The 22,430-nt window shown below is 38.4% G+C and overlaps 1 protein-coding gene across 1 annotated transcript in view; it reads right to left on the bottom strand.

The window, feature by feature from the left end:
* Positions 1 to 933: 933 nt before the first annotated feature.
* The window catches only part of ZNF521 (zinc finger protein 521), a gene marked incomplete at both ends in the record, with an annotated part of 268,258 nt that continues 246,761 nt past the window's right edge, over positions 934 to 22,430 (bottom strand). Inside the window, 4 exons of the mRNA XM_080714711.1 lie at positions 934 to 1,041; positions 1,484 to 1,599; positions 4,410 to 4,541; positions 13,804 to 13,869. Of these exons, the coding sequence (XP_080570837.1) occupies positions 934 to 1,041; positions 1,484 to 1,599; positions 4,410 to 4,541; positions 13,804 to 13,869 (422 nt within the window). The remainder of the gene's footprint in view (positions 1,042 to 1,483; positions 1,600 to 4,409; positions 4,542 to 13,803; positions 13,870 to 22,430) is intronic.

Here is a 22,430-nt window from a genome sequence, read left to right as displayed (position 1 = left end):
CAGTCTTTGACAACTATAGTGAAAGCAAGCATACATTATTTTTCCAAACAAAAAATTGGATTTTAGTAATATATCTTTATAAACAATAGTATAACAGCCTATTTTTATATTCAATTGGCAAACACGTGATGGAATAGAATGTTTAGAAGTGATAAAAGGTAAGATAGCTACTTAAATTTTAACCCACTGACATATAATAATGATTAAGTGGCCTTACCCATTTTTAATACACTTTTACTTCATCTCTGTAAATTGCTATTTGTCCACTTACAGAATGAAGCCAAAAAGACAGACTGCAAATTCCTTATCTTGTTACATACGTCACATAAATCTGGTTTCACCAGAGCCCACGGAAGCATAAGGGCGCCCCAGGATCTATGTTGAGTGGAGACTGAGAAGTGGGTAGGCTCTGAGATCCTCAGTTCTCCTCTCCCAGGCAACCAGGTCAGATGTTATTTTAGTTACCATGGGACTTCAATGATAAAAAATCAATTGTACCTACCTTACACGTTTGGCTAAATAATTTTATTGTTAATAATAGTAGCCATAATAAAATAATTTTAAGTTCAACTCCATTTTCCTTCATAAGAACCAATGAGATTTAAGAAAAAGTATGTTACTCATTTTATTTCATCAGGATCAAAAACGGGGATAAGATATCATATCCATTTTCCAGATGAAGAGAGATAAGTTTGCTTTTCTTTTATGATAAATGCCATTTCTGGAATAGGATCCAGGTCTCTTACATTGTAAAATATCGGTCTATTGCTAAAAATAATAAAATAACCTAATATTAGTGTTTATAGCATATACCTTACATTCATACTCAGTATTTCATTTTCACCTTTCAAGAGCCAAGTAAGTGTGAAGTCTGTTAATTTTTTCTTCATATCTGAGGTTCAGAGAAGCTATGAACCAAGGTCAATCACACATCTAGTAAGTGTGATACTCAAGGATAAAGCCAACACTTTTGGGTACAAAATTTTTCAACTTTAAGGCTGTTGTGTTAGTAATATTTTCTGTTTCATTAAGAAATATATACTGGAAGAAATATAGACTACACAAGAGTTCAGTTTTTTCCTTCTCCCAATGTTAGACCCTTCAGGATGGTAATAACCTGGACATCCATCCAGCCTGGAGCCCAGTGGGAACAGAGCATGAATAAAACAGGACTGGGGAGAATGAGCCATGACAGGCCAGGTGAATGATCCTCAGTCCAATAAACCTGACCCCTATGTCTCTCACACTGGGTCAGAAGGTCCAATTATAGGTCTGTTCGAGTTCTTTTTATGATTGACAGCAGCCAGAGGCAAAATTACTTTGGTGTCTATTAATCTGGTCTTTAATTTTCCTTTTGCCCCCAAACACACAAAGCACCATGGTGGCCCAGGGTGAATGATGCTATGAATCCACATTTAAAATGCACTCGCCTCCCTTGAGCACAGCCACTGGGTTCAAGCCCAGCTCCCCATGAGGACATTACCTGCAGCTCTGTTTGGAAGAAAAACTTCTGTGGACATTGTGTACAGTCATAGATCTTGTCTTCTTGTCCATGGGCAGAGAAAATATGTTGCTGCAACTTATTAGCTTGGACAAACACTGAAATGAAAAAAGGATGGTGAATTTGGGTTACTTTGGTTATTTGACTCCCCATGAACAGACAGGGCAGGCTTTGAGGTAGGGCTCCTGGGCGAGACGGACTGCCCAGCACTGGGGGAGAACAGAGTCACATTTGCTCATGGTCGGGTCTCTGGCTTTTGTTAAGATGCACTCTACCAAGCACCTAGTTCAACCCAAACAACTCCAAAGTAATGGTTTATGGAGGCCCTGCTCCCCATAAATCTTTTAAATTTTAAAGCTGAAAATTGTCAAATGCACAGCTCTGTCTCAAAAGAAATGACTCCTATTTCTCAGCAACCCACAGGTTAAGAAATCATAGATGCCAAAACCCTGTTTATTGTATTTGCCTAAAGTTATAGCTAGCAAGCAGTTCTCTATTTAAATGTGCTAATGCTAAAAATTATATCCCACAGCTACTCTGGGGCACTGTCTATAAATGTGCAATAGAACGGCAGGTAAATTCTCTTTGGATACTTTAAGATCAACTCAGCCTACACACTGAATGCAAGGGTTTCAATAATATAAACATGTTCAATTTTAATGACTACAAAACAAGGCCCTAAGACTGTGTAACAGTTTACCTAGGAGACATACTATTAATAATTAAATTGTATATGCCAGAGGCGGTGTTTGGGTTGGCAGAACTGACTTCTGATGGATGCCTGGTGCACTGTGACCTAAAAAAGTTTGCATCTACAATATTAATCTGTATAGGCAGGGAAAGGATTTATTAAAGATGTTGGCATTTGACTTCGGCTCCACTCTAATCATTAAAATTATTCTAATTGCCAGCCAACCTAAAATATTAGAATATTGTTCTTGTGAGTCATACATTTTAATCACATTTCTCATTACCTTAAAAAACTGCTCAGATTTCTCTTCCCACCTAACATGCTTTATATTGGAAGTATTTTTTTTTAATTGTTATTTCTAAATTAGTTCAAGACACACTGAAACAATTCAGGTCTGTACAGAAAATGCAGACTGTTCAACACGGATATGTTTTTGTCTCTTTACCCACCTTGACAAAAAGAAATGGGGCTCTTATAGAGATTTGCAACTAATCTCCTTCTAATATAATACATCTTATGATGCTTCTGGCTACAACATGAAATAACTTATTAGTGGTCTTAATTGTGAGGAGACCATGACCCTGTTTCTCTTGATGGGGACTTATTAGGAGTTTCTGGAAGGAACCCAGACTCTTGACTCCTTGAATCCTTTAAGATATATATACTGGTGGTGAAAACACAATCATATATTTTAAAAATAAAAAACATGGAAGAATAAAAAAAGAATTCCAAAAGAAGGATGGAGAGTGGTTGTTGGAATTACTGAATGAAGGAGTCAAACAGGCAACAGTTGAAGGCAGGTCTACAGACATTCTCCAAATTATCACACCACAGAAATCCACAGGCTGAGACATTCTCAGGCACTGCAATGAACGGCCCCTCTCCAAATAATCACACCACAGAAAAACACAGGCTGAGAGAAGTGGAGTTCATCAGTGCTTAGAATTTTGCTCTGCAAATAAAGAAGTTTAAGATATCTTTCTCTCTGTCTCTGTCTCTATACATATATATTTATATCTAGATATGTATTTCTTCTATCTGACCCTAATAAATATGAAGAAAAAATAGCCTTGAGGGGTTGGCCTCTGAGTTCAAGGTGCATGCAAAATAATCACCAAGGGTTTTCCAAAAGAACTCTGCCATTGTTGGGGCCCTACCAGAAATATGTGTGATCATATTTAAACTCTCAATGGCTTCAAGGGATAAATTATGATTCACGTTTTCTTTTTTGCTGAAAACTATACATGTTATAAGCTATAACATTTAATAAAAGGTTCTTAAAAGCATAAATGTATACCAACTTTAAAAATCCATTTCTATAGGATGTAAATGTTTCTTCTTTTTTGTTTATTTTATTTATTGTTTTGATTTTGGCCCTGGGTTCTTTTTTTTAAATTGTTTTTATTGGTGCCTCGTAGTCATGCATCTTAATAGGATAAAAGATGGTGGAGACATACATGCGCACATCACCCAGTTAGCCCTTACCCGGTTCCCACCCCGTTCCCTCCCCCTCCCTCCTTCCCATGCTTGGCTTAGTGATTGACTTTGATATGTTTAAGTACATCATGTGCTTTAGAGAATTTCCCTCTTCCCCCCTCCCATCCCCTCAGTTAGGTCGCCTTATTTACTCCTCTATAGAATCTCCTTTTTCATCCAGAGTTTCTCCCGTTACCCATTTCTTTCTAGCTTTCACATATTAGGGAAAGCATCTGATTTCTTATTTTTTGCGACTGACTAACCTGTTTCTCTGGGAGTGTTTTAACAGTATCTTTCTTATTTCTTGCAGAGTGTGTTATACGTTTCTCTGGGTTTAGGCCACAGAGGTACGCTGACAACACGGCTGCACTTTCATGGCTCATCCTGTCATTAAAAAGCAGCCTGGTGCGGGCAGCCGAGGCCTGGTAACCTTTTAACATTGGGAGGAAAAAAAAAAAAAAAACTGAACACAACATGGATGTTGGTTTCTGGTGGAGAAGTGCAAACTGGTGAGAGGACTTGGAATGCCATATGCTCATCTTGACGGCTAACCTTCCTGCTCATCCGAGCCTTTAAGTAGGCTGTGATCAATAATGCTAATCAGCAGAGATCAAATATCTTCCCCCCAAATTGAACTGAAGTCCTATCTCTAAAAGGCCATAGCAGTGGGCAGTATACTTCAAAGAAAAGACATGATGTGGCCATAAAACTCCCAGAGTTTTCTTGAAATAAGCTTCCTACCTGTGAAGCAGACAGGACACTTGAAGGTGCCGCCCATCCCTTCGAAGCTGTGCTCTATCAGGTGGCACTGGAGTTTGGCAGGGGAGTCGAAGGTCTGGCTGCAGAGCTTGCATTCGTGGTTCAAACCTTCATCTGTGAAGAAGCATGCGGGGACAGAAGGTGCAGCCCATCAGACCTCCAAGGAATTCGCTATAACCGCGTGCATTAAACTGTTTCTAGCACCTAATATGTCGCAGTAGATATGGTTTCTGGTTAATTCGCATTAGTTATGAGTTTTTATCCATTTAAAACATTTCTGGAGTTTGAAACTCAAAAACAATCAGAAGTCAGATTTTACCTTAGCTCTTATGTGTTTTGTTATACTTTGAAAATATAATTTGTTTATCAATAACAAGGTACCTCGTTTAATGATGATTTTATGAATTCTGTATTTCCAAGGTCATAAACAAGGGTCAAATACAAAAGTGGATAGCTTTTTCCTCAGTGTCTCTCCTCTAGTTTATCTAGAAGGTTCTAGAAGCTTTTATCCTAACCATCAGGTTTTCAGTGGTATTCCCATTGTCATAGAATTTCTTTTTCTAGTTATATGATTTTCTGAATGATCTAAAGTATTATTAAGGCCTTTAGTCTCTCGTATCTTCCCAGTTCACTGTCCCTTTTCTTTGTAAGACAGTTTGGGTTGGCTCCCATATTCACCTTGTCTATCCTTCCCAAAGCATTCTATGAGATCTAGAATGCTTTTGTCTAGACCTGGACTTTTTCTTTGATAGCAACAAGATGGCAGAAATATATTTTGATGACCTAAAAGTTGCGGTATATAGTGAAGAGTTTCCATTAGAGACAGAAATCACTACTTTTATGTTACCCTTTTCCTCTGTGTTTGTAAGGTTTAATACCCAAGGATAATCTCAACTCATCTCCATCTGCAGTTGTAAGAAACAGAAGTCAAGAGTGAGAGCAACATGGAAATACTTCTTTACTGTTCCCTGTATTTTAGACATTGTGGTCCATGTGCTTACAGATGTGAATAGACTTCATTTCACCACAAGCCTATGAGGAATACTATTAGTTCTATTTTATAGATGAAAAAAAAAATAAGGCCCAGCGAGTTTAGTTAACTTTTCTCTGAATTTCAAAAGGTCATAATTGGAGCTGCCAGAACTTAAACCCAGGCAAACTGGCCCCAGGGTGCAGGACCTTAACAGATAGGCTTCAGAAATACACACGATGCTCTCAAGACTACTTTCTCTTTCTGAGAAAGAGAAAGAGGCTGTACTTTAATTTGGTGGTTATCAAGTATACTTTTGCCTTCTCTTATTTGCAATAATTAAAAATATTCCCTAGGGACAAGTGTGTCCGATATCCCAGGTCTCGGCAATGAAAGACATATTCAGGCAGCAAACATAATGAGTCTACACTTCACGGTTATTTTGTCCCATTCAAAGATAGCATGCCTGTGTAAGGCCTTCAGCAGTTGATATTATTGGCAATACAAAAGCCCAATTACAAAGTGAGTTATTATTAGCTAACTAGAAGTAAAATCACTCTATTTGTATTCCTAATCTTTCTTCTCACACAAGTATCAGCCTTTAGAAGCATAGGATTTGAATTTGTAAGAGGAGAAGCAAAGCACTAATTAAGCCACCCAGTACTGTCTACATTTCACAAGAGATAAAACCCTACTCTGTATTTGGGTGGCAGAGTAAATTCCTTGATTATAATTATGTAAGAGGAAGTTTAATTGTGTCTACTGACATGACAAGGGGTTATACAAAAAGCTTTAGGGATTATATAAGATCAAGCATCCTTTTTATCTGTTCTTTTCTTTTTTTCTCTCTCTCTTAAATCCCAAAGTCACCAAAAATTTTCTAAATTTTAGTCATTAAGAAATACAAGAAACTGTATTTATTGTACTGACTGGATCAGCAAGTTAATCATCAGGAATATATTTAGAAGTTTTTTGGCTCCTCCATGCTATATACATTCATTTTGAATAGTAAGAAGGTAAATAAGAGTTGGGCTGGGCATGGTGGCGCACGCGTGTAATCCCCACGCTTGGGAGGCTGAAACAGGAGGATCGCACAGGTTCGAAGCCAGCCTCAGCTACTTAGTGAGACCTTGTTTCCAAATAAAGTATAAAAAATAGGTCTGGAAGTGTAGCCCAGAAGTAGAAAGCCTCTGGGTTCCACCCCCAGTTCCACCAAAAGAGTTTTAATATCATTTTAAATTTGTTTTATTCTTATACTATATCCTATAAGATACACACCTTACTTTCTTTCCTTTATTCCCTTCCCCTTCCCCTCCTTTTTTCCCAGCCCTACTTTTAATTTTTTGTTTTGAAACAGAGTCTTGGCTAGGTTGCTGAGAGTTTGGTTAAATTGATGAGGCTGTCCTGGAACCTGCAATCCTCCTTCTCAGCCTACTTGTACTGTAATCCAAGTACTAGGATTACAGGCATGCACTACCACACCTGGCTAAAATGTACACTTACAATAATAAAAATTGTTATTAATAAAATTGTTAATTAATAAAAATCATATCTGTTTTGCATAAGAACCAAGATGTGGCCAGTGAGAGTGAGCTGGTATATATTTGCCCCAGAGTTCTTAAACTGTAACAGTTATGAAATTATATATATATATATGTATATGTGTAATATATATATATATATATATATATATATATATATATCACATACCCGTTAGGTCTTTTACTTAGGGATATGGATTGACTTATATATACATAAAGATAAAGATAATTATGCAAATTAGGATGTGATATTGTCCTTCTTGATTATGAGTATTTTGTTCGAAAAAATAACAAGAAGAAATGAATAAGATATATATCTATGAATACAAGCCAAATGTCCCCATCAATATTTTATTTATTTTCTATCCAAAGCAAAAAGATGTTACAACTCAAAATGTTAAATAATCCAAATTTAGTCAAGTGATTCACAGAAAGGTGACACACAATCTTAAAGGTATTTTTGAATTATTAGTGCTGCCTTATTTACCATGCATTCCATCCTTTATTTGTGGAGGCACCAAGTGAGAACAATTACATCTACAGTTTTCCAAACTTTTTTTTTTATAGATAAAGTACATTGTAATATTTAAAATTTCCACCTTCTCTTTTTTTGGAAAGTTACACAGTGAGGTCTTTTCCAGTTAGTAGATGTTCAAGTTATTAGGGTTGGAGAGATATATGTCTCAACTGTTACCCAACAAATGGTAAGGTCAGTGAGGCAGGAATCCCTAAGGTAGACGGTAAACATGGCCACCTGCTTGCTTCTCTGCCTTCGCTGCCTTCCACAATCCCTTTCCCTGTCCTCACACTTGCTCTTACTGTAGGGTCCAAATGCTAAATGAGTAAGAGAGATGGGGGCCAAAAACGTTCAGAAACTGGTTAAATAATGCACATTTTTTCAGTTGAAGAAGGAGGGGCGTAGGTAGTAATCAAAACTGATAAAACTTGCGCCAGGCGTGGTGGTGCACGCTTGTAATCCTCGCGCTTGGGAGGCGGAGACAGGAGGATCGTGCAGCCGTGCTGGCTTAAGAGACCCTGTTTCCAAATAAAAACATATAAACAAATAGGTCTGGGAGTGTAGCCTGGAGGTAGAAGGGTTTCCAGGAACCCCAGTACCACCAAAAAAAAAAAAAAAAAAAAAAAAAAAACTAATAAAACTTACTTATAATACGAATTTCAAAAGTGTACCTTTATTTGGAGTCTCGGTTTAACCCTGCTCTCCTGCAGTTTATATTTATATTGTGTGTCTAACAGCAGCATCTTCATTTTCAAAGAATTTCTAAAAATGCTTCATGAGCTGAGTTAAACTTCATTTCCTTTTCAAGCCGACGTTCCTTTCAAAAGCCAGTGCTCATGAGGAGACACTATTGACACCTCCAATTACAGGTGAACCTAAGGTTTGGGCTCCAGGTGTTGCCCCCAAAGCTACAATGGGCAATGAGTTTGCTTCCCTCTTGCTTCTCCTGAAAGCTGCCAAAAAGCTTAAAAAATTGAATCAAAATAACCATATCACTCTCTGGAAAGGTAGTGTCTGACAGTAATTGGATAATACAGTCTGATTCATTTATTAAAAAGAGATTCAGAGTCAATTGATTTAATAACCATTACAATATTTCATTAAGGATATAATAGGCTAGTACAGTCCTTTTTTTAATGAAGAGTTATAGATGAGGTTTTCATATGAAACTTCTAGATTTTTCTTTCTCATATTCTCCAGATTTTCTTTGATAAGGTGATTTGCCTTTGTGGGTTATTTTAAAATTAAAAGAGTGATAGAAAAGGAAACCCAAACATTTCTATGCACTACTAGTAAAGATTGATTATAATACTGAAATTTTGATAGCAAAAATGTTATCTAAGAATTGAACAATATTACTGAGTATGGAAAAGCTCCAGTTTTACATATTAGATTTAAAAAGTATTCTAGCCAAATACACGTGAAAACAGAAACTAGCACAAAGAAAGTGAGAAAGAACCATCAGCATGCAGATTGGCTTGATGAACAGACTGTGGGGCTTTTAGTACAAGACTGCATCCTCGCAGAACACACAGACACTCCCTCCCTCCTCCATATTGGTCATATTGGTGCGTGTGCGTGTTGCCAGTGGTGTGTGTCCAATGTCAGAGCGGCACTGTCACCCTTGAGGATACTCTGGAGGCTAGAAGCTTCCTGTCCTGGTCATCCACAGTAAGGCATGACCAAAGAGGGTTTGAACATAATCCAGAAATAGTGTCACATGTATAGAAATTTCAGCTAAAATAATTATTTCCATTTGTTAATCCTCATTTAAGTGTGAACATAAATGTAAACAGAAATCAAGTCGACCTAAAAGAGACTGATGCTCGTGTAAATATTTACTTCAATATTAAACATTGCAGAGAAGAGAGTCTGCATACATAATTGGAGTAAAGCTCAACTGCATTAGTGGGGAACGTGATAATCATTGACAAACTTCACACTCTAAGGAACAATCTGGTTGTCTAAAAGCTAATTCAAAGGTGAGCAGGAATTTTTCTCTCTCCAATATATAAAATCTGGACCTGTGCAGCTATTAATCAGCTGATAACAGAAGAAATGATGGTTACCATTTGGACGCTAAAGCACAATTCACGTTCCGAGCTCCAACTGGCCGTTGCGAGTTTAACACAAGACGCTGACATTTCAATATCAGCTTTAGACAAGAGATAGCCTTTCAGCAGCCTCCAGACTGTGTGTTCCACGTTTATACTCCTTTTCTTTCAATAAAAACAAAAATCTAGAGCAGCTCCAAGCAAATGTTCAGTGGTTGACTTATATGCAGCTGTTATCTTGGGGATCACTGGGGACCTTCTTATATCGTCTGATCAACACTACAGTCATTACTGAGGACCAATTTGTAACAGTTTATAAGTAGAACTCCTTCTCTCATTTACCCTCGAGACTGGCCAGAAGGGTCCTCCAGCCTCTTCCACTACATAAATCTATAGGCTAAAGTCCACAGATAGAAGCTGCTGCTCCTGGTACATCATCATGTGGCAGGGGCCTTACTTAAAAGCTCTACTCTGAGTGGGAGTCAACTCTGCCCTCCGAATCCAAACAGAGAAATCAAATGCCCTGCAGTTGTAATTTTTTTCCAGTTCGGATATGTGTACCACTATATCCTTACATTTTTTTTTAAATCCAAGAAAACTATGCCCTAAACCAATTCCCAAGCCCCTGTGCTTTACTTTGCTTCTCCTCTTCCCTGAGTTAATTTCCAAGCTCACATTTATAAGCCAGGAGTCTGAGGAGTAACAAAGCAAAGCCATACATGACAAAACTCACCCCTCGGCTATGCTGGCTCACTCTAGAAACCAGGGGTAGAAAAATAGGCAGTCTGTGCAGCAATTTGCCATGCACGCAGCCATCCCATTCTTTCTAGGTTTGCGGCACTCTGGCCACTATAATTTGTTGTATTATATACTGCACATATTTCACAACTGTAACATAAACACACTGAGGTGCTAATTTGGCAGTGGAGAATATGACTTAGGCTTCAAAGCCTGCCAGTAGATTAGTCATTAAGCCCCTGAAGTAAGGCAGAATTGGAGGGTACTGAATATCGTGTGAACCTATTTTTTCACACCAGTTAAAAAGTTCTGCTGTTATTCTATCAAATAATTTAGCATGAAAATGCATGTTTACTGAAGATTGGCACTAGCACTTCTTGGAGGTTTTGCTGGCAAGATGGGAATGTCTGCTATGGTCAGGAGTCTATGCCACCTGAGAGAGGAGCAGGAGACACAAGCACAGGAGCATGAGAACAAGAAAGAAAGGGCTCTGGGAATGTCAGTGGGAGAGCACCGGGCACAGAGTGCTTCATGCTTGGGCATCTCAAGAAAAGTCAAATGATAACACATGCCCATGTCTCAGCCCCAACTGTACTTCAAGGAAATTTACAAGGTGCAAGTATCCATTTTTAACTTGGTGACTGCATTTTTTTTTGGGGGGGGGGTTACTGGTTTAAAGGCTAAAATGCTTTTGGACTTCATAAGCAAAGCCACTGATACTGACACTGTTATTTCCTGTCTTGAACTTCTCATTATCAGCAGGGCTAAAGCAGGAAATGATTCAACTGGGGTAGGCTGTGTGGTACCCAGCAGATTTTAAAGAGCCCAGGGGCTGCCTAGAGCCCTATAAACATCAGCAGCTTGGAAACTAGCAGGAGGTCCAGGTGGGTAGGGATGGGAGAGGCAGGCAGTGGGATTTTAAGATGCTCTGAGATGCAATATCATCCGATGCCTTGGCTATTATTATCAGTAGCATGAAGCACCTATTAGAATATTCTCATGGAGGAAAAAAAAACATTGGAATGCTATTCATACAATAAACAATAAAACAAACAACCCACCAAAGAGGTGGCTTCCCTTCAACTGTGGGGACTATCAGCAGTGACATTCTAGCACGGGTAGAGAGCAGGGATAAGCACACAGTCTAAGATACCTTTCAAAACCTCTCCAAGACCCCGGCACTGCTAGTTCTTTCTTTTCCTCTTTCCAAATCTACACATGGATGCCACATTCGAAGTGTCAGTGAAAACACACTATACTAAGGAACAACTTTAAAGGTAAAAATTTTACCTTCAAATGCTTTAATTAAAAAAATTGAGGCAGGAGGATCATACGTTTGAGGCTAGCCTGGACAACTTAGTGAGAGCGTGTCTCAAAATAAAATAGAAACTAAGAAGGCTGGGTATGAGGCTCAGTAGTAGAGCACCTGCCTGTAATGCATGAGGCCCTGAGTTCAATTCCCAGTACTAAATAATGACAATAAAAGGTTTTGGAGGTACTGATGAAACCACACCGAATGTCCCCATCCCAAGGAAAAACATTCTTAACCAAGAAAAGAAGCAACTATGTATGTTTCTTAATAAAAAAAAAAGTATTATTAGTGCTGAAAAATATAAAGGTAGGAGTGAAGACTGAGAACAAGTTTGAAATACATCCTCTAGGCCTGTATTGAAATGTTTTGTTCTTAAAATTTAGCTTGTTGGACGGGCTTGGTGTTACACACCTGTAATCCCAGTGCTTGGGAGGCTGACACAGGAGAATCCCAGGTTTGAAGCCAGCCTCAGCAACTTAAGAAGGCTCTCAGCAACTAAGTGAGAACCTGTTTCTAAATAAAAAATAAAATAGGGCTGGGGGTATAAGCTTGGAGGTAGAACACCTCTGGGTTCACACACACACACACACACACACACACACACACACACACACGCTGGTTATATAAAGCTTTACTTTTAGTCCATATCGCTGTGTACCACCAAAAGGGATCCAGTGTCCCTGAAAAGAATTTAACTTGAATACAAGAAAAAAAAAAACCTTTTTCTTGCAAAAAGTGTTTCACCTCTTGGCTTTTAGTGCGGATTTGTTCTCTGCCTTAAACAAAAGTTTGGGAGCATTCAAAGGCAAGTATAAAACAATGACTTGCAGTCTGCATAACAGGTTAGATGTACTACGTGATGGTCAGTGGTATCTTTCCAATTCAGGAGTGAATTTCACTTTGCCATGTCTATTACAGAGTAGGAAGTGGCGGCCCAGAATATTTTTATACCAAGAGAGCAGCAAGAACTAAGTTAGGGGTTATCTGCTATCACGCGAGTTCCAGGAGGGGAAGGGTATTTGTTTTGCTCATGCCAAGTGCCCAGAATAAAACATGGCTCATAGCTGGGACTCAATAAATATTTACTGAAATTTTGGGAGATATATAGTTAGTCTTCTATTTGATATTGTTAGAAGAAAATGCCCAGACTAACACCAAAAATTCTATTTACTGTTTTGTCAGTTGAGTTTCTAAAGTTTGCTTCATTCCTTTGTGCATTAAACCCTATGCATATAACACTAGTCAAATTTACCTTACGCTGCTTGGCTTCATTATTTCCTGAAATAAGATTAGAATGCCCTAGCAAATGAAGTATTAACAACGTTGCTGTCTAATTGGCCAGTTTATCTTTTGCAAGCAAAAACTTATCCTTATTTCAGCCGGGCATGGTGGCGCACGCTTGGTTATCCCTGTGCTTGGGAGGCAGAGACAAGAGGATCACGCAGGTTCGAAGCCAGCCTCACTGGTTTAAGAGACCCTGTTTCCAAATAAAAAATATTGGGAGTGTAGCCCGAAGGTAGAAGGGTTTCCAGGAATCTCAGTACCAGCAAAAACCAACCAACCAACCAAACAAAAAACTTATCCTTATTTCAAGAGGAAAAATGAACATTGTACCTGAAATGCGAATAAAGTACTATATTAAAGAAGGCATAAATTGAGCGTGGTGGTGTACACTTGTATACCAACCGTGAGGGATGCTGAGGCAAAAGGATCACAAGTTCAAGGCCAGACTTGGCAATTTAGCAAGATCCTATCACAAAATTTAGAAAATTAATAATAAAAGGACTGGAGATATAGCTCAGTGGTAGAGTGCTCCCAGCTTTAATCCCTGATCCCCACCTCCTTAAAAATGGGATAAATGCCTTTATTTGCCCCAACTCAGAAATATCATCTATCCATGACTCATAAAAACTTTTTTCTTAGCCAGGCATGGTGGGACACACTTGTAATCTTAGTACTTGAGAGGCTAAGACAGGAGGATCATAGGTTTGGGACTAGCCTTAGCAATTTAGTGAGACCCTCAACAACTTAGTGGGGCCCTGTTTCATAATAAAAATGAAATATGGCTGGGGGTGTACTTTGGAGAAAGAACTCCCCCATAACAAAGAAAAAAGCAAAACCCTTCTTAACAGTATTCTTTTATCCCGAAGTTCCAATCTTTTAACTAGTTAACTGATAAAACAGATATATGCATTTATTAGACTCTTTGCTTAAAATATCTCTTGTTTGATATCGAATACCTACTATTAATGCCCTCACATCTGGGACTTTCGGCACTGGTAGAAGAACAGGTATATTTACCTTCGAATACTGTACAGGAAAAAAAAAGAACAAATTGGTAAAATAGAAAGGGGATAGTTCATGCAGCATACACTAAATGTAACCTGCCTTAAAGTTAGATCTATTGGGAAAACATCTTTGAGAACCGAGAGAGCGCAATAGTCAATATTAATTTCACACAGCAGTAGGTTGGCCACACAGCCATGTGCTGGACACAGTGTTCATCAGGCATGTTTTGTGTTGCTGTGCTGAGTGTATGGCAAGAGTCAGGGCCTTTTCTTTTCCCTTTTCTAGTTTTTAAAATCTTCTCGTGCTTGGCATAAAGCCACTAGTTATCTAAAAGAAAGATTCTCCAAACACTGAAAAGCTGTTAATCCTTGCTAGAAAGTACAGACTGCTACTGCCGATGATTAAAAAAAGAGAAAGAAACAAAACAAAACAAATCAAACACACAAAAGAAATGGAGTGAGATCAATAGCTTCTGCAAATGTTATGGACCTTGACAAGCACGGTTTAGGGCAAGAAGCTAGGTGGGCTTTCTCAAAGCTAATTATCCTACTAAGAAACTGTATGATTGATTGTGCACTGCAAAAATGACAGCTTTTCTCTTAAATGATGGTATCTATAATCTGAATTGCCCCAAAAGCAGAAGTCATATCTGTAAAGACACATGGGGGTGGAAGGGGGACCAGAATCTCTGATTCCCAAAGAGTTTATCCTGCTCTTTTCACTTGGTGGCAAGGCTAAGGGAAGGAAGCAGCAAAGAGAAAATCGCAATACTGCATGTTATTTGCAAATGAGTCACATTTTTATTGTTCTATTGTCGTGACCTTAGAAACTTGGCCTTGAGAACAAAAAAGGTAATGGTGCCATAAATGCAGTAAGATTTCGAAAAACTGTTTATTGAAAATGTGCTGTGTGAAACTTGAATTCTTCTAATCAAACGATGCCACCCCTTAGAGAAATTTTCCTGTGCATTATTAAAGTGATATACTGCACTACTAGTTAGAGCTGCATAACCTTTAAATTGCCTGATTGTAATTAAGGCCACTAGTTTTATTTAGGAAGGTTCAAGGAGGCTCAATTTAAGTTGGCTTAACTAGTGTGAATTTAATGTCACGCTGCCAGAGGCAAAGGAGCATTCTGGCCGGGCTGCTCTACGGCACATGGTCAGTATTCTAAATTAAGCCCAGATTTAAAGAAACTACCGCCACCAGGAAGTGGCTGGGTGTGTGTGCGTTCACAACTCCATGTTAGCATCTAAACACCACCTTCATTCTTTTCTTCAGTGTACTGGCAATTTTCCGATCGGGACGCCTAAATACATATACGCATTTGTTGTGTGAGTAGAAGGGGTTTACAGCAAGTTTTAAGGGCGTCATGATTATTATTATTTATTTATTTATTTATTTGGTGGAACTGGGGTTCCTGGAAGCCCTTCTACCTCCGGGCTTCACTCCCAGGCCTTTTTTTTTTTTTTTTTGGGAAACAGGGTCTCCTAAGCCAGCGCACGCGGCTGGCTTCGAATCTGCATGGTCCTCCTGTCTCCGCCTCCCAAGCGCGGGGATTACAAGCGTGCGCCACCACGCCCGGCTGCATCATGATTATTTTCATGGGACGGTGGGGCTTAAGGTAACGTCCATCAGCACCAGTGACTTAAAATGAAATGTGCATGTAACGCTGCTGTAAAGGCAGGAATGTTACTACAAACAAATTCTAAGGACAGTTTACAGTTAGGAATATGGGAAGAAAAGTTATTATTCAGTCAGTTTACTGATGGGGTGCTGAAAACAACATGCAAGCTGTACTGAAAGGGCAGCAAATCAAGACCGAAATTAAAGAACGAGAGCCAATGAAGGTGCTCACGGCACAGACTCGAAGAAGCGAAGGGTAGCAGTGGAGAGAAAGCACTTAAAGATTTGACCCATGTTCAAAATTTTACTGGATGTGAGCTCAAAAATCATTTATCTCTGGATAGAATTCTGGCAATTTTCTGTAGTTCCAACAGCAATAATGATAAATGAATTTCTTTACAGCCAAGTGGCTAAAGCAGCCAACGACATTACCACTATATAATTAATAACAATAAACAATTAAAGAGAACAGCAGGTTACAACTATAAGGTGTCAAAATATATTAGGCAAAGGAAAATACTGCAACAACATGCTTAAAAGAAAAAAATAAAGTCATAGCACATGAATCTGCATGCAGTATCTTCTTTCAGATTGTATTTTGAGTAATGTTTTTATACTTGAACAGAAATAGAGGATGGCAGAAAAGTACTATAAGGTGATAGCATCCCTCTGGAAGCAAAGCATTCTCCCCTGGTTCCGAGCAGTAGGGGCTATGATACGGGAAATGCAGTTGTTGGGGCACGGGAGAGTTGGCTAACCACACGTTGGCATTATCCATTTGCTGATAAATATTCTAATACATACTTCAAAAACTGTATTTTTTTACTCAAGTAATTTCAAGGACCCCAGAATGTTTTTTTTTAAATATAAAATGTTAAAGAAGAAACCATCTAGAAAATGTAGAAAAAACATCAATGGGGTGGGCCAACATTACCTCAATGGTTAAATGCTGGAGCTTTAAATAAAGGTTAGAAGAGGCTTTGGAGACAATCTATAGACATTTTGATTTTTTTTCTTGTATTTCAGATTGAACCAAGGGGCCTTCAATCTTCGAGCTACACCCCCAGCCCTTTTTATTTTTGAAAGAAGGTCATACTATGTTGCTGAGGGTTTCACTAAGTTGCTGAAGTTGACCTCAAATCTGTGATCCTCCTGCCCCAGCCTTCCAAGTGACTATGAACTTGTTTAAAAGATGAGAAAACTGAGATCAAAGACATTAACTGTCATGGTCATCTAAGAATACACCGACCCACCAAATCCTCATTTACATTTGTTCCCTCTTTAGTACATCAATTTAAACCAGTGGTAGTGGTGCACGCCTGTAATCCTAGTACCTAAGAGGCTGAGACAGGAGGATTGCAGGTTCACAGTGAGCCTCAGCAAACTTGTGAGGCCTCTCTACAACTTAGTGAAAACCTTTTTGAAAAAAAATAGGTACAATGCCCTGGCTTCTGTTTCCAATTACACACACACACACACACACACACACACACACACACACACACCAATTTAAACTGTCAATTAAAACAAAAGTTATCCTTTTTTTTTTTTTTAGATTTCTTCCTGATGCTCAAGGGGCTATTTATATTTCTCTGCCACCTAGTCACTCTTTTGATTCCTGACAAACCAAAGTCTGAATTTTTTCCAATCTCTTTCCTCCTCTCCTCAGTAATGACTATAAAATCTCCCTCACTATGTAAAAGCTTTCTTCTCCCTTCAGGAAAGCAAAGCTTTAGCTACTTTGCAGCAGCCATTGGAAATTAGAAAATTAAATTCCTCATATCTTCAGATTTTTAGCAATGCCACTTTAGGTACATTACTTTGGTTGGAACTGTCAATCTGAAAGAAACATCCCTGATTATACTACTTGCGACGTCCTGGTTGAATGCTGATGTTGTCTCTCACTGGCAATAACCCAGTGATTTGGTTAAACTGTCAACTGACACTCTGTGGAGGTTGGGTTTGAATACTCCTTTATGGAATTAAGTTTATTCAGAAACAAACACTGATTTCTTAATTCTATTCTGCCCATAGCTAACTATACTTCTCTAAGTACCTGAACGATTCCCTGATAAGGTTCTAAATTATTTGGGGAAATCCCAAGTGCGCATGCATTTTTTCCCCAAAGTGCGTGGCTTACTAAAAAGGCAATCCCATACTTATGTATGGAAAATAGGTTAGCTGGACATGTTCCTAACCGGCTTTTCTCTCTTGGGCATCATTCTGTATACACCAGCGCATTGAGACACTACATGCTGAAGTCAAGATGTCCCTGGCATACCACTGAATCATACCTTTCTCTACTTTCTTTTGCTGTTTTCTGTCAGTCAAGAACAACATTAAATAAGAGATGTGTTATCCACTCCAATAGAAAGAAAGAAGAAAAGCAGAGAAGGGAAGGAGGAATGAAAAGAGGAAAAAAGAAGGAAGTGAAGTAGAAGGCAAGAAGAATTACAGAAACTCACATCATAAAAACTTGCATCTCGTTTCTATTTAGCTTTGAAATAAAGTGAAGAAGTAAATGTTTCTAGGTGTCTTATTTGACCCAAACTCAAAGCTAAAGACTTTGAAATAGGGCTACCCGAAACTATGCATCAGTTAGTAAGTATATCTGTTAAATGAAGAATGAGACATAATAATTATGGGCAGCTCCATCTCAGATAGTAATTCCTTATATTACTTTCTGCAAAGCTATTAAATATTTCTAAGACTATAATGCCGAATTATAAATATGCTTTGGGCACAATAAATTTTTAATCCCTATCTTTATGACAATTAAAAAAATCTGAATCAGCTCATTCAAGATCTGTTTTAAAAATTTACATATTGGGGTGTATTCATTTCAAGTCACCCCTCCATGCCAGTCTGGTATGGAGCTGTATTTCTATTTTCTGTATTTCTATCTTTCTAATAAACTTCTTTAAATCTTCAAAAAAAATAAATATTGTATCCTGTGTCAATATAACAAAGGCTGATAATGATTCTCCTCATGCAAAAGGAAATCTATTGAGATAATGTCACTAACATATCTACTGATGACCTTAAACATTTTCTATATTTAAAGGCTCTGCTTTGCCCTGAATGATGTAATCTGTATAGAATTCCAATGCTGTCTTAAACAATGTAAAGAAGTCTGATACCTACAACTATGATACCTACAACTATGTTTGTTTTTTTGTGTGGGTGGTACTGGGGATGGAACCCAGAGGCATTCTACCTCTGAACTACACCCCTAATCCTATTTTTTATTCTTTATTTTCTCACTGATTTGCGAAGGGTCTCACTAAGTAGCTGAGGCTGTCTAAGAACTGCAGTCCTTCTGTCTCAGCCTCCCGAATGCTGGGATTATAAGTGTATACCACCATGCTCAACCAGCTGATGTTCTTTCTGAAAGCACATCACGTTTACCTCACTCATCAGTTTAATTCTTGGTAAAGAACAACAAAAAATTTCAGAATACAGAGAAATCTACAAGTAGTCTTGGCCTCTGACTCTGCCTTTACTTCTGAAAGGCTGCAGCAATATTTAGTTTCGTATTAACAATATTTAATTATTAATATTTAGTTTCGTATTAACAGTAGAAAATTTTTTCTACTTGACAATCTGGAGAAAAACAAATATATTGTACAATTTTGTGCCATTGTAATTGTTGAATAAAATAGGTGAGAGGTAGCCTGATCTGAACTAGCAACAAAAGTTCTCTGAGTATTAGAGGAAAGACAGTTCAGAAATAAAAATAAGAGCACTGTATGGATATAATAAGTAAATTTGCAGCGTATGGATGTGTACAAAGAATAAATTGGAGTAAATATGTTTCATATATTTTCAATCAATCATTATATTGAGTATACATACATATTTATAGTTACAGAAAAATGCCCAGCAACAAAATAAATATCCTTAGGAATGGGAAGAGTATTAATTAAATACTGGCCTTAACTACTTCAAAGAACTAAATGAAATCTCAGCAAATTAGACATAGCTGCAGGATTCTCAGCAGCAGAGCTCATGACTGAGGGAGAGGAGGACTGGTGTCCTGGCCCACGGAGTCCATTCTGAATCTTCATCTTGTTCCGTACAGTGACCCTGTTGGACACCTTTCAAAATACAAGAGTAGAACAAAAAGGAAAAAGCAATCCAGTGACACACAGGGCCCGGAATCTCTCTTTTGATAGGAGTATTAGAATTTTTGTCTTAAAGTGACAAGAGGGAATTTTCAAGTCAAAGTAATCACCCAATTAGGTCCAAATATGATCTTATCTACTGCAGAAGATTAGACTTTGCACTCAGCAAATACTTTTTTTGTGCGTGATCCTGGGGATTGAACCCTGGAGCATTTTTCTTCCCAGCTGCACCCCCAGACCTATTTTTTATTCTTTATTTTGAAGCAGAATCTCACTAAGTTGTGGAGGACCTCACTCTGTAGGGCTGCAAACCTGGGATCCTACTGTCTCAGCCTCCCCGCTGGGATTACAAGCTTCCACCATCACGCCCAGCCCAACACAACTTTTAAGGACAAAAATTTGAGTGAAATGTCTACACAAGTCACACCCCTGCCCTTTTCACCTCATAGTAAGGAGGCTCTTTATTTATTGCAAAACTTTTACAACGGCATATTTTCTTCCAACTATCTGTGCCTAAGGATGATTATAAATATAATAACTTTGTATTTATATAGTCTTTTGTAATTTTCAAAACATGCTGTGGGGACTTAAAAACATCTATTCTTAGATACATCTGCTCAACACTGATCCAGGTAACCAAGTCCTAGGAAAAGCCTCACTGATTTGCTCAAAGCCACATGGGTAGGTTCTGGTAGAGCTAGATTCAAATCTGCTTTTAGTCTCCAGATTGAGGAAAAGAAAAATACATAAATTCCAATTTGGAACTATTTTGGGGAAGAGGGGATTGAACCCAGAGGTATTCTATCTCTGAGCTATATTCTCAACCTTTTTATTTATTTTATTTTTTATTTAATTTAAAGTTTGAAACAGATTCTTGCTAAATTGCTGAGGCTGGCTTTGAACCTGTCATCCTCCTGTCTCAGCCTCACAAGTGATTAGAGGCATGTGTCACCATGTCTGGCAGAACCAAGTTTTAAAATTTAAATTATATAGAATACTTAATTTACTGGGCTCCTCTGCTAGGAGGACAGAAGTCCATCTCACAGCTTATACTGATAACGTGTGTGGTTCGTTAAGTGAATAGAAATAGGGAGGAAGGTTGGAACAATACCCGTCCAGCTAGGATCTTTCTGGTTATCTTAAGGAACTATTTTAATGCCCTTTCGGAATCTGATTGATTCCAAAATATTCTCTTCGTTGCTGTTATTTTTTAATTCATCAAGATTTAGATCAAAACTTGGCATTCAAAAATCTGATTAATTCATGAGGAAATAACACATTTCAATTTTGCTGTGATGGGGGAAGGAAATTGATATGATTCACTTTATTAACAAAATTTGTTTCTTAAAACTAAAAACGTCATTATTTTCAACTGTGTGAAACAAGGCAGATTCATTTGTTTCCCAACAAATGGTACCAGTAACAAAGCTGTTTTCTCTTCTTCATGTGGAGAGTTCTACACAGGCTGTTAAATATAACTTACTGAGTCGATTTAGAAAATATCAAGAAAACCATATACTGTACAGCTCAAATGACTGGAGTTAAAAACAAACAAACCCTCCCTGGTCTCCAGAAATGTAAATAAAAAGTTAGATTTCCCTAAACTGCATTTGATTGCATTAATTGATGTTTAAAAAAATTGGTTGAAAATAAAGCCCAGCAGTAGCATTTTCCTTTTCTACATCACAATAGCAGCACATTACAAACATCCCCAAAAGGTCCCGTGGTGTGACTGTAAAGTTCCACTCTGGCAGTGAAATGCATCTACTGTGTGTTCTCCATTTTCACTCCACCCCCCGAATACATAAGAAAGCAGGTCCAAGTACAACAGAAGCCTGCGTGTGATTGCTTGTACACGAATTTCTAATGAGTGACTAGAAATTGAACGGTCAACCGCCAACTCTTCTTTTTAATATATAGAAACCTCAGTCCTCTTATTCTACAAAGGAGTTTTTGCCCTTGTCGTGATCCCGTCATTACGACTGGGTCCAGTTCTGAAATCTGTCATTTCCTTCTACTCTCACCAAAACTTGCTCCCATGGTCGGAGGGACTGGTATACATGGTATACACATGAACAAACAGATCTCTACCTTAGGCCTAGACTGATTTCTACTGCGGTGGGCAGAAGAAAGTATTTCTAAAACTCAAAGGCCTTATCCCCAAAGCCTGTCTTCCAATGTAAAATGATGGGGCAGTTTTAAGAACTCAGACTTTGGAGTCATTCATTGTGTAGGACACTCAACCCTGCCACCAACACGCTGTGCGTTCTCATAGAGGTTACTCAACCTTGCCATCGGTGAGTCATGTGTGAATGGGGGTAGCAAGTACCTGTGTTTGAGGACTGTAGCAGGGAGGTTCAGTGGAATTCCTGTATTTCAGGTACGTAGCACAACGTTGGCCTGGCTCACTGTGACTGCCCAGTCAATATTAGACATCTTGGATCCTCAGCAGGTATCAAGTGTCTGCTCCATTGACTGCAATACTTGACATCAAGTGTTTTTAATGATTAGAATTAATTTATTGATTTGTGTCTCTGTATTATTCCTCTTCTCCTCCATGCAGGAAAGAGAAAAAGGGTTAAAAAAAAAAAGAGAGAAACAGACACCATGGGGACATAGAGAGGCACTGGTTTCCATCTGTGTATACAGAAGAGAAGAGAGGGCAGAGATCCATGAAAGTCCTTTTCCCCCTCTCTGGTCAGTTCTGTCAGCTGCCCCTAGGCAGTTCTGGGTTTTGTAAAACTTGAGAGGAGGAACTGGGATAGTACCTAGAGGGCAGAAGAAACAGAGGCCGCCTAGCAGAATGCGGCCAGGAAACCACCAACCAAAGTTC

Source organism: Muscardinus avellanarius (genome assembly GCF_963383645.1).
Source record: "Muscardinus avellanarius genome assembly, chromosome: 17".
Lineage (NCBI taxonomy): Eukaryota > Metazoa > Chordata > Mammalia > Rodentia > Gliridae > Muscardinus > Muscardinus avellanarius.
Note: the sequence above shows the minus strand (reverse complement) of the source record. Positions and strands in the feature narration are given on the sequence as shown.